General features: G+C 39.2%; 1 protein-coding gene across 8 annotated transcripts in view; it reads right to left on the bottom strand.

Moving 5' to 3' along the window:
• LOC120306612 (F-box/WD repeat-containing protein 10-like) overlaps window positions 1-13361 on the bottom strand; it is a 53951-nt gene that overhangs the window by 28913 nt on the left and 11677 nt on the right. For 6 of the 8 annotated variants that reach the window (XM_039340185.1, XM_039340187.1, XM_039340186.1 and 3 more), the window contains 4 exons: window positions 5299-5415; window positions 4095-4298; window positions 3072-3199; window positions 1074-1187 (listed from right to left, as the gene is read on the bottom strand). In XM_039340185.1, the coding sequence (XP_039196119.1) occupies window positions 1074-1187; window positions 3072-3199; window positions 4095-4298; window positions 5299-5415 (563 nt within the window). Of the gene's footprint in view, window positions 1-1073; window positions 1188-3071; window positions 3200-4094; window positions 4299-5298; window positions 5416-7387; window positions 9845-13361 lie in introns of all 8 variants that reach the window. The other 2 variants (XM_039340192.1, XM_039340193.1) reach the window with 2 other exon arrangements.

The raw sequence follows: 13361 nt of genomic DNA, 5'->3' as shown, positions 1-13361 counted from the left end.
GTATGCCACCACCATTCACCCTCACCAGACCCAAAACCAAGCCCAAACCCATCCCTCAGACGAAATGCAACCATCATCCAGAAGCCAAACTATGATGACATCACCAGCTGCTGCACCTCCCTCCGACCCCCACACAAAGCAAATGGAGACACGCCATGAACACAGAGCTAGACCACAAACTTGGGGCCAAACCAAAACCCGTTATGTCACATCGCAGCCTTCTGCTCTGGACATCACACTACAGAACTCAGGAGGTTACAACGCTAAAGCTCAGGATGTTGCAACACAGTCAACCACCCAGGATGTTGCAACACAGAATTAAGGATATCACTACACTAGATCTCAGGAGGTTATCACACAGCCCATTACCCAGGTCGTTACAACACAAAAGGCTAATGGGCACACAGCCAGCACCTCAGCTACTCAGGATGTTATGAAACAGCCAAACAATCCACAAACTATAACTCCAATACAGCCAACCAACCCACCTACAGCAACTAAGCCAGCACTCCACACCTCCCACCAATATTTATGGAGACGGGAGCTCCAATCACACTTTGCTCGCACAAGCACAAAGCCGAAGACCCCAGCCTGAAGATGACAAGTGGGACCTCGTCGAAACATCGCCAAGATACTCTCAATCTTACACGGGAAAAGACCCCCCCCCACACACACATATTCCCATAATTATACATTGACATTTCTCCTTTTAGAAACAGTACAGTTGAAGGCAGCAAAGCTTCACCTTTCTATGTTGATAGTTTCCATCTGCCACATAGCAGTGAGAAATTATCATCAAAATCCTTTGAGAGTAACATTGCTGGACTCATTCATGATTTGTGGAGAATAGCACAGAAGTAATTTGCCACTAAAATCTTCCAGGATATCTTTTGGTTTTCTGATTTAATCTGCAGCCCTAGAATTCCTTGGTGGTTTCTCATCTATGCTTAACTCCCAAGCCCAGGCACAATCAACTAGGCTTTACCACCCATACATAATAACTATGTAAAGTCCTGGAATTCCCCATCAACCAGTCCATGGAATTCCAGGAAGGAAAAACATCCACAATCTACCTTGAATTGCTTCTTAGTTTTGGTTAGGATTATATCACCATTTGATGTTATGCGAGGAATAGCAACCTTTACTATTCTGGCAAAGGTGGAAATTGCTCCTTTAGGACATAAAGCCTGCAACAAATAGCAAAATTACAAATTCATAATACCGCACAGGATATAGTTTCTTAAATAAAGATGTCCCTGAAAGAGTAAATCCAAAACACTACAAAAATACAGTACACATCTGTCTGTGGAAAGTCAAAATCAGATTTAGAGATGGCTTTGCTCAATCTACTGTATTTAATGGTGCAGGGAGATTTTGGCACTGACATCATTTTAAAACAATCCATCTAATTCAGAGCAAGGAAACAAGCAATTGATGAGTAAGGTATAATTGTGGCCTCATTAAGTTTTCCACATCACATTTACTGTTAAGAGAGATGGGCAGATTCAGTTGGAATAATGGCAGATGACTGGCACTAAAACAGAACTCTCTGCCACACTTGAAGGGAGCATACCGATAGTAAGAGAGCCTTTTGTTCTTTGGCTCTTGCTCTCTGTAACATCATGCCCTTTGATGTAAGATCCACACCCTCCCTTTTGGCCTTCCATAAGGGCCTGAAGACCTGACTCTGCCAACTGGCCAAGAGCTCCAATTGGGAGGTGGTTATTGGATTATGAAAAACCCCACTTCTCCGCATGTATTTTGTGTTTTCCCTCTTCCCCATCTCTTAACAATATTTATTACTCTTTTTTATGAGTCATGGTGGTGCAGTGGTTAGAATGGAATATTGCAGGCTAATACTGCTAACTGCCAGCAGTTCGATTCTGACCGTCTCAAAGTTGATTCAACCTTCTATTCTTCTGAGATCGGAAAAAAATGAGGACCCAGATAATTGGGAGCAATATGCTGACTCTGTAAACTGCTTAGAGAGGGCTGTAAAGCGCTATAAAGTGGCATATAAGTCTAAGTGCTATTGCTATTTTTTCTTTATTATTTTAATGTGTTTGTCAACACTGCAACGATCTTGGCTGAAGACATTTTTGTTTTGTTTTTGGTTGCCACAGTACTGGGAGGGGTGCTTTTAATGTTATAATTTGCCCCGTGGGAACCAAGGTCATCACTGCCTGACTTGACAGGCTGAGCCTTCCATTAGAAAGCCCGCTAAAGTATTCTATTGGGGAATGTAGTTAATTACGTAGTACTGGGGTGGGAAGTTCAACTTTGTAACATTGTTACCCTTGGGAGGGAATTCCAAAGTTGGTTTCACTTTTGACAGTGCTGATACTTTGTAGCCAATACACATGTTCTTTAAGGAAATCTCTTGCCTTGGAGTTCTGCTTTTACTGGTCTCATCTATTGGAACCATGACAATGTTGTAGTTTTAATGTTTGTAAGCCACCCAGAGTCATCTCTGGACAAGATGGGCAGCACATAAATTTAATAAACAAACAAACAAACAAAATTAGAGAAGAGCTGGTTGTTGCCTGAGCCAGTTGCTTCACTGTGACTAATGGTAAAACCAGCCCCGCAGTCACAATTTCCATTGTTAATTGGAGGAAGGAAACACCCATACTAGAGAATAGAATCATTATCAATCCCTTTTTATGACCCTGTAATCCCTTAATTCGGGGCAGAGCCGGGGCGACTGGATTGAGCTGAGTGTTTATAAAGTTCCTACAATGCAAGGCAAATATTTCATTGGGAATGAGTATAATGTTCACAAGAATAGCAAGTCATTGAACATTTGTTAAATATAAACATATTAAGTCAGGCAGATGTGTTCAATGGGAATGTTCTTCCAGAGTTAAGCTGGTCAGCTGTCAATCTTAAAATTTGCCTTCTCAGATGCAGCTAGGAGGAGGAAGAAGAGGACAATAATGCTAAGTGGAAAGGAAGCTTTCTGGACCCTGAAAGCTAAAAAGCCCTGCTCTTTAATGAAGCAATCACAAGGAAGGAATTTTCTCCATGTATGTCAATGCTTGGATAGGAGGAAATGAATTTACTACACATACCTGGAAAAATGAAATCTGACTTCGGAGAGCATAATTTGCTACTACGTCACACTTAAGTTGTTTGACCAAAAAGTTCCAATGTGGATTTACAGAGGCACATCGTGCTAAGGTTTTCATGTCCAACATTCCTGGAAAATTCAAAAGAAAAGCATATTGATTTTGACCAAAACTATTATTTCTTTTTCTTTTTTTCATCAGTTATGGGTCTCATCAGGTCAGCAGAAGAGCAGGGTAGCAACTGAGATGCCCAGTTTGTTCCCTAGTTGCAATAAATTAAAAATGGTTTGATTACAGTATAAGCAGAATCCTCCCAGGTTTCTCAGAGGTTGTTAATAAAGGAATTGTCTTATTAAGCAAGCAGCAAAATGAGTTCTTTGGATCTCTGAGACTTTAGAGCAATAACAACAAAAGCAAAACTGAAATAAACACAAGAGACTTCAGATTCTAAATTGAAGACTGATTCCATCGGACATCAACGGTTTTAAAACAATAAATGCAACCAATAAAATTAACCATCACTCTTACAAGCCTGAACAGTTTTCACAATTTCTCAGACTCAGCAGTGACGGTTCTTGATTTTAGAGTATTTTAGGGCTTCCATCAAGAAGTGACTTTAAAGCCAGCTGAATAGCTGGGCAGATCCTGTAAATATTTCCCAAACCTCCATGTAACCTAGATTATTTTTATCTTGCCAAACGTTCTTCCTATCTCTCGTATCTTTAGCCTGTTAATCTCTCCTACCACTCTCCTGTGTTGTCAATATAGCCCTTTTAGATCTCTGGATCTGGGAAAAATACTGGACAGTTCAATCCCTGCTTTTCCCTCTCCATGCCCCCTTTGATTGCTTTGTTTATCTACTTGCATACTTGTTAACCTCTGAAGAACTGGAGCATTCAGCACTGTTGCAGTCAGCTAGGAAGCTAAGTTGATTGAATGGGCTCCTAAAAGCAAAGCATCCCATTGAAGAGCCACTGCCTATTGAAGAGAAGCCCTAGAAAGGTTGAGGAGATAAAAGATCCTTACTCAAAATGGATTTTGATAAGTGGACAGGCAGATACCGGATGAAATCTCTAAATTTGTTGGGGGACTGCTGAGGAAAAGCAGGTGCAGTGATTGGGTGCAGGGTCAGCATTGAAAAATAGTTAGTCTCATTTTCCAGGTCACACAGTGCTTTTTTGAAGATACTTTCTGACTGTTTGGACCAAATCTTGTGTACACGGATATTACCTGTGGTAAGGGTGAAAAGAAAAAAACAAAACAAGGTACAAGCTATAATGTGCAAGGGCAATAAGATATTAGTGAACCCAAATGCAAAACCTGAGTGATTCATAGATGGACTACTGGATCCCACATTGTTAACCAGGTGCAGTAAAGTGATATAGGCCTACCCCTCTTAGAAGAGAGGTTGAGGAGGCAAGTAAGCTAGCGTCCTGTTAACCTTCTGCCAATAAACCAGCATTTTTTCAATCTTGACAACTTTGAAGATGCATGGACCTCTACTCCAGAATTCCCAAGCCAACCTTCCATCCTTCAGCCAGTCCACACATCTTAAATTGCCAAGTTTGAAAAACATTTCAATAAGCTATCATACTGCACTTGTATCGGAAGCACTAAGCCACTTCCGAGTTGAAAGGGTTAGCCGGCGAAATCATCATTGCTGATGTACGGCAATTGTTTTTTTTTTTTCCCCATGTCTCTGAAGGAGCTGGAGCAAAGGACTGGAGCTCACCCTGCTCCATGGCAGCATTCTGGTCTCAAACACAAGCTTGCTGCTTGTCAAGCCAATGTCCTAACCACGCAAGTCACTCATAAGCTATCCAAATCCATAGTATTTATCACCTTACTTACTAATGCTTATTATCATTTTATGTTAAATCTATGTTAAGGGAACGTAAGACGTATGCTTGTGGGGAGAAATATGCTACATAATTCATTTCCTTTGCACAGGCTTCACTTGTACATGTGCAGTAATTAGCCATTGTGGGACCAAGTTATATACAGGTCTTCAATCTAATCCAAAATAAAATTTCTATTTCCTTATGGGAAACCCATGCTGACAAATAGAACAAATCCAGATGTGGGCATAGATTGACCATACTGCACTGGGAATTCCGTTTACACAATGAAAATAATAGTGTTGTTATCCATATAAATGTGTCGACATGAAGAAATCTACACGTTAAAACATTACATATTGTATATATTATACATAAAAATCAAACCATACCAAACACACTGCTTGCTTTTGAAAGAAACTGGTTTTCAGCCATTTGGGAAACTGTAGTAGATTTCATGGGGACAAGAGGACGCATGTCATATTTGCTCTGCTTTACATATTCTTCTTCTGTCATAGATTGAAAGATGAAAATAATTGAGCAAGAACTAAATGAAAGTGAAAGCAAAACCATTACACAAATACTATTCCAGGTGGGAGGACAAGAGGAACCAACTTCTTGTTCTTCAGCTCTCTCACTGAGATTGGGGCACTTAGTAAAAGCATAGCACTTAGACTTATATACTATGCCATATTGCTTTACAGCACTTGAATAGGAAAAAATAATCTGATATCCTTCAGATATTCCAGACCCCAAGTTTCAGTCCCAGATAGCATGTCAGGTGCAAGGAATGAGAGTGACATCGTAAAGAGTTGCTTCTTTATTATTGCTTACTTATTTACAAGAATCTCCTAGACTAGTTGGATTCTCTTGGGAACAGCCAGATAAAGGCTTCTAGTTATGATTGGACATTTGGCAGAAAATGGAAATAAGGTTGAGCTCACCACAGAACAGGCTGGCACAAGTTCCCCTCACAGGAGTTTGAACAAACAAGTAATTTTTTTAGTTTACTACCCTTGATCTCACAATATTTCTGGGCTCAAAAATTATATACACAAGAATACACGTTTGGAACAGTGACATGACAGAATGCATATTCTGAGAAAAAAAGTTATATTTTGTGTATACCTTAAGAAATGCTGAACATAAGACAGACAAAATATGGAAATAAAATTGTGAAAATATGTTTTATTTAATCTTTTTTAAAAAAATTATATAACCACTCGTCTCACAAAATAAGTCACTCTGGGTAGCATACAACAAATGTGTTTTATTGTGGCTCCTTGACACTCTCTGAACTTGGCTGTTTTCTTGTAGACATTTCATTACCCGACAGCAACCTCAGAGAGCACCAAGGGCCCCACAGTTCAACCTGAGCTGCAAATATTCTCTTCTAAATGTAAATGTGTAAACAATATTGAACATTATTTTTGAAACGTATAAGTAGACAACCTATGAACAGCCTCCCTCCAGGAAATCCAGGTGGCACCCTCCTTCCCAGTATTTAGGAAGGTGACAAAAATGAAGTTCCGGAGAGCTTGTAAGGATTAGAAATTATCAATAAGAGATCCTAGTATTAGCATAATTTTGATAATTCATCATAACACAGAATAAAAGGCTGCAATGTTAGGGAAAATGGAAGGAAAAAGACGAAAAGGAGAACTAGCAACAAGGTGGATGGATTCAGTTCCAGTAGTGCATTGTTAGGAAACTTGAACAAACAGGTTTGGGATAGATCCTCATCACATATATCTAAGTGGTTGCTAGGAGTAAAAAATAACTTGATGGCACTCAATTTTATTTTAATTTTTGTGTTTTATGCTTTGCAATCTATCATGAGGAGTCTGGTGGGAATGTGGTGTTCCAAAAATTGAGAATGTAAATTATTACAGGTAACTATAATCCATACTATAATTTATTTTTTGAATATCAATTTATGCTGCAATCACATTATATATATACAGTATATACTTATTTACCATGGAATCATTCCTTTTGCACTCAGTGTATTTTTCCCTGAATAGCAGATATAGGATTGTATTATAAGTATTATACATTGCAATGCTGCAAGCTAACTGATGATCATTGGATATTGTCAGTGATGAAAATGGGATAACGCCTTGGGTAAACTTTGTTAGTTTATTTATTAGATTTTAATACTATCTTTATTATTTTAATAAATAGTTCAAGGCAGCAAACATACCTAATACTCTTTCCTTCTCCTATTTTCCCTACAATAACGACCAGGTGAGGTGAGCCCAGAGAAAGTGGCTGACACAGTCATTCCTTAGGCTTGCAGCTGCAGCCCAAAGCAGGATTAGAACTCAGTCTCCCAGTTTTTTTAGCCTGCTGCTTTAACTACTAGACCTGATGGGGAAGATCAACAACTAAAACATTGGCCATTTCACCTCCCCCCCCCCCCCCCCCCCCCGCTGGATGCCAAAAATAGCTCCTGCAGTTCTGGCAGATAGCGAAATTTACCTTCTCCCATGTTTTCAGACGTGGCACTCTCGTGTTCAGTTAAGTGGATACGAATCAGAGTAGCAGCCGTCAGCAGCAACTGCGAGTCGCACATTTGCAGCAAAAGAAGTATGTAGTTTGCTTTGGTCCAGAAAGAGGCGCCTAAGAACCATCGCCAAAGATCCGCCATTGATTGTACCAGTTTCTGTGGATCCATTGCCCGATCCAGAGCAGAAGAGGCTCTGAAGGTGGAGCTGATGCAGGAACGGGAATAGATAAAATCCTTGGTATCGATAGCCTCTAGGAGGTTCCAGGAGTATTTCAGGAGGTCGTGACTTTCGAATCGGTTGATGATCCCCACCACGAACGTCCTCTGAGTTGCCTGGCTGGCACGCACAAACCACTCCCGGGTGGAAAAAATCTTCCAGGACAGGATGCAGGATTTGCAGCTATAACAAACTGGAACCAAGTCTGTTTGCTTCTCGCATCTTAGGTCTGGGGTATACTTTAACTTATATTCTAGGATATCTGGCTCAACCTCCGCAACTGACGGGGTCTTCATGACAGCAATCTCTGATTCACAAAGGAAGTCACTAGTTGGAGCAACTGGTAAATCCAACTAGCCTCCTAATCTCCCCTTGCCTAACTCTAACACGATGCCAAGCGGCAACAGCCAAAACTGTTGATAGAAATCGCGGGTAGTTTCTGTTGTTGGAACGCTTTTTTTTAAAACGCCTAGGAGACCCAGCTGCTACCGTAATTCTTCTAAAATGTGCCTCTGTAGAAACTTTTGCAGTAAGCGTACCATGTAAGTTCCGTTACACAAAGCGCATCAAGGATTTAATACAAAGCAGGAAATGGAATTAAACAACGATCAGCTTCAGAATTTAACACCATCAGATTATCTGTTAACTATTTATTATCTGTTAAATGTCAGATGTTGAAGATCTAAAAAGCTGGATGTTAGATGACTGGGACTAATGTTATCTTGGAAATCATGAAATCCTAGATGGAGAAGTCTTAGAAAGTCAGTAATATTCATTGATTCAATTTTTATAAATGAACGGAAGGCAGTCATTTTTTCTCCATTTGTCAGATTCATTTCATGTCTCCTCCAAAGCAAATCGGAAACAAAACAGAATTGTCTCAAACTTAGTTTGATGGTGCCAATGATTCAAGATACAGCCATTAAAATTATATGAATTTTAGAAAAGTCAAGGCCATTTATGAGTATCTTTTGTTAAATTAAATGTTTTCCTTTGGAGAATCTGGCTGGCAGCAAGTATGGCTGAATGAGAGACAGGCTTCCTTGTTGGAACTGACATAGTTTTGATCAGGTACTGAGAAACAGGTCACACTACACCCCAACAGTTTGTAGTACTGAGCTTGCTGTAGTGTCTTTCTTTCCAAGTTCTTAATCCAGCACCTTTCTTGCTTCCTGCTTTCTTTCCCACAATCAGCCTCTCAATATTTTACTTTCTCTTTTGCTTCCCTTTCTTCCCCTTAAATATGCCAGTAATTAACTGGGGGTCTGCTTTCTCCCACATGTTGACCATTACTTTTGATCTGACATCTCTTAAAAGATTTATATCAATTTGAAACAGATTGTAAGATATGCTCACACAGGTGTATTCTAACTTAAAAACTCAACTGTAGCACAGCCTATCTGGTATCGGTTTATGAAAAGTTGTGGCTGGAGGGGGAAAGCACAAGTAAAATTCAACCAGAAATCCATCCATCACTAGAATGCCAGTTTTCCATCTCTGACATCATTCAAATAGGCCACATTTAAGGCTCTTACCAATAACAGTCAAAGATTAATATGTTATGGCTTTACCTTGTCTATGATAAATGTTGTGTCCTGAGCCTGCAAATGCAGGCTCGGGATGTTGCAAGGGTTCCTGGGCTTTGCAGAAGCTGCCCGGGACCAGACTGAGTGGCGCCGACATGCGCAAGGTGCGAAAAGTGCCTGACGATGTTGCCATTATGTCCGGGGATTTGGGACATATAAAAGGAGGCCTGCATGCCTTGCTCATTGTTGGAGTTTTGGCTGAAACGTAATAAAGAGTGTTCCTTGCAAAGATGTGTCTTCATCATTCATCATTACTGAGAGGACTTAACAATAAATGTTCTGCTTCAGCTTTCCTCTAGACATCTATTATGTATCTGGATGCTTTTAAGAATAAGCACCTCTATTTTTATATGGCATCTAATAAAATTATTAGGTTTTTTCCAACTGTTTATTAGTTTTTCATGTAAATAATCCACAATTGGTCTCTCTATGAGACATGAGTCTTTTTTGTTAACCATTTTCAATGGGGGAGAACTATCTTCACATTCTGTTTAAATTGATGTTCTTATTGTTGAAGGAAAAGTCTTCATCAGGGTCCAGTCCAAGCCAGGAATAAACAACATGGTGACTGCTTTAGAAAGAAGGTTGTAGTTTATTGAAGAGAAGAGCCAGACAGAAAGATGGCTCTGGAAGAAAAGAGAGAGCACATGTAGTAGGGAGTGGGTTTTTATACCCTCTTGGGCTTTTGTTTGGAGTTGTTTCCTGTTCCTGTTTGAGGCTTTGTATTTCCTGTGTCATGTACTTTGACCTCAGTCTGAGTGTGCCCCTTTGGCATCTGTGGGTTAATCCTATTATGTCCTATCTTAGAGTTTGGGTAGAGTATGTAGATTTTAGGTGTCTTTGTCTCCCTAAGCTTCTAGCTGAAGGGTTCCAACCTTATTATATCTGCATTTCTACAGAGCTGGTTTCTGCTTGGGAGAGGGAGACTTGGGGCTATTAAGAAAAACTGGGCATGCTTTTCTGCCTCTTTAAGATCCTTTGAGGAAATATAATATTCTGTCCTTTTAATATTCCCTTCTCTGGGGGGGGGGTGACTTCCCACATTGTGAATTCACCCTCATCCCTTTTGAGATTTTTTTCCTTTAGCCACCAGGCTACAAAATCCTGTGAAGTCATTTGAAAAATTGTAGGTATGGTTTTAGAAATTTCTTATATGTCTAAGGTTAAGGATATACAGTACCTATAAGTTTCATTTTGTTCATACTGTTTGTACTTTTGGCTAAATAAACAAGCACAATGAGCATTGAGGTCAAAAAAAATATTTGCTTTAGATAATAGTAAGAAGCTACTCTCACATTACATTGAAATCAGTAAAAGTTATATTACATATGATTCAAATTACGAAACTATGATTCTGTACTATGGTGTCTGTGCATTTCAACAGAGACAAGGAAGCATTGATTAGATTTTGGTTGTAAGAGTCACTGAAACGATTTCATAAAAGGCTGCCAAACTGCATTTTTAATGATATTTTTTAAAATAATTCTTAAATGTTAATTATTCCAATATCTCAGGGGCTGCCATAAAGAAGAGGGAATTAAGCTATTTTCCAAAGCACCTGAAGGCAGGACAAGAAGCAACGGGTGGAAACTAATCAAGGAGAGAAGCAACCTAGAACTAAGGAGAAACTTCCTGACAGTGAGAACAATTAATCAGTGGAACAGCTTGCCTCCAGAAGCAGTAAATGCTCCAACACGGGAAGTTTTTAAGAAGAGACTGGACAGCCATTTGTCCGAAATGGTGTAGGGTTTCCTGCCCGAGCAGGGGGTTGGACTAGATGACCTCCAAGGTCCCTTCCAACTTTACTATTATTATTATTATTATTATTATTATTATTATTATTATTATTATTATTATTATTACATTCGAATTCAATAAATCTTAATTTTTGGTATGGTTCCACTCAGTCTAAAATTGGGGTTAAGGTCCTGTCATACCACTGAAAGGTTAAAAGCAGTCTTTAGCCTGAAAAAGTTTGTGCTTTTGTGAATCAGATTCTCTGGGTGAAATCAAAATTCGAACATCAGGAGAAGTAATAGTAGTGGTGGTGATGGTGATATTTGTAGCAGAACAGTCATTTCCTGAAATATATTTTCAATGCTTTTACTTTTCAACACTCATTAATTTCTGAAACTTTGAATACAGCATTAGATATTTAGGGCTGAGATAGAGGAAAAAATATATTTTGAGACAATTTATATTTTACGTTTGATGGCCCGAATGTACCGATGCTTCCCATTATCCCTACAGCCCATAACCAAGTAATCTAAGTCTATCTCTTTAGGGTCTGCATTGAATTCAAAAGTGAACTTCTGAAGCAGATTAGTAAACGATATGAAGATTTCCATATTAGCCAATGCCTCTCCTGGACATGCTCTCTTCTCTGTAAAAAGAAAAAAAGAAGATAAATAGGAGACAAGAGTGTTGGTTATGTTTGCCATCTTGAGTTATTTCTAAAAATAATAAAGGGGGATGCAAACAAAGAAACAAGTTAATTATCCACTGTCCTTATGCTACTCAGAAAGTAAGGCTTCATCTTAGATTAGCAGATCTACAAGAAAGGCCAAATGAAGAATATAAAAATGACATGGCAAGACAAAGTATGACATGGCCAGTACGTTAAAAAAAGAGAGAATAGCTGGCAAAGCAAGTAACAACAAGACCTGGCAATGACTAACAACAGAAAAATTTAAGAAAGAGACTAATTCTGACTGCACAAGAACACAACAGACAGTATCTGCTGCAAGAAAATTACATAGACTGACTACAAACAATGGCATGACAAAGTAGCAGCAATGGTGCATTGGAAGGTCAGCAAAAAATACCATTTATCTGCAAGCAAGAACTGGTAGGACTATAAAACAGACAAAGTCATAGAAAACGAAAGCACTAAATTGCTTTAGGATTTTGAATTCAAACAGATAAGCACGTGCAACATAACACCCAAGGGGTAACAGTTATTGATAAAAAAGACAAAGTCTTTTGATAATGGATGTAACAGTGCCTGGAGACAGCAGAAGAGAAGAGAAAGACCTGGAGAAAATCAGGTCTTAAATAAAAACTGCACACAGAATTAAAAAGTCTTGTAGCAAAAGAAAGCAAAGACTGTAACAATGCTAATAGGCATCTTGGGTGCAATTCCAAAATAACTAGAGCACCACTTGAACACCATCGGCACTGACAAAATCACAATCACAAGTAAAAGGCAGCTTTACTTGGAACAGCTTACATCCTGCAATGATGCCTTTAACACCATCAGACAAAAACATCTGCCTGTCCAAGGTCCTTGGGAAAAAATCGATAAATGGACAAGAATGTCAAATTCAGTCTAAATATCTGGCTGATTGTGTGCAACCAACCATAATAATAATTAAAAAGAAATACAGACAAACTTGTTTGACAGGCAAGACCTAACAATATTACCCAGATAACTGCCCTGTAGACCTATATGATTTACATTCACACTGGCAAAGAAAATTGTGCCATGGAGATGACACAATTCTTTTTTTTTTTGAAGCAAAAAGGCCACATGATCTGGTCTGATGAAGTTTCCCATTTTTCTGCATGTCATTTCCTCTGCAAAGCTGCATCTAAAGCAGGAACTTTTAACTTTTGTAAATAGGTGAATGGCACATCCTCCCATAGCACTTGCCAAGATTTTGGAGAGCAATGTCACTAGAAACTGAGAATGTGTTCTTCAAGAGCACCTCTTCTTAAAGACTTCCAGTATTGGAGCATTCACAGCTTCTGGAGGCAGGTTGTTCCACTGATTAATTGTTCTGTCAGGAAGTTTCTCCTTAGTTCTAGGTTGCTTCTCTCTTTGGTTAGTTTCCATCCATTGCTTCTTGTCCTGCCTTCAGGTACTTTGGAGAATAGCTTGACTCCCTCTTCTTTGTGGCAACCCCTGAGATATTGGAACACTGCTGTTATGTCACCCCTCTTCCTTCTCTTCATTAAACTAGACATACCCAATTCCAGCAACCATCCCTTGTATGTTTTAGTCTCCAGTCCCTTAATCATCTTTGCTGCTCTTCTCTGTACTCTTTCTAGAGTCTCAACATTTTTTACATTGTGGTGGCCAAAACTGGATGCAGTATTCCAAATGTGGCCTTACCAAGGTATTGTAAAGTGGTATTAACACTT

Source organism: Crotalus tigris, unplaced genomic scaffold (assembly GCF_016545835.1).
Source record: "Crotalus tigris isolate CLP2741 ecotype Arizona unplaced genomic scaffold, ASM1654583v1 scf7180000017742.2353718, whole genome shotgun sequence".
NCBI classification, from domain to species: Eukaryota; Metazoa; Chordata; class Lepidosauria; order Squamata; family Viperidae; genus Crotalus; species Crotalus tigris.
Note: the sequence above shows the minus strand (reverse complement) of the source record. Positions and strands in the feature narration are given on the sequence as shown.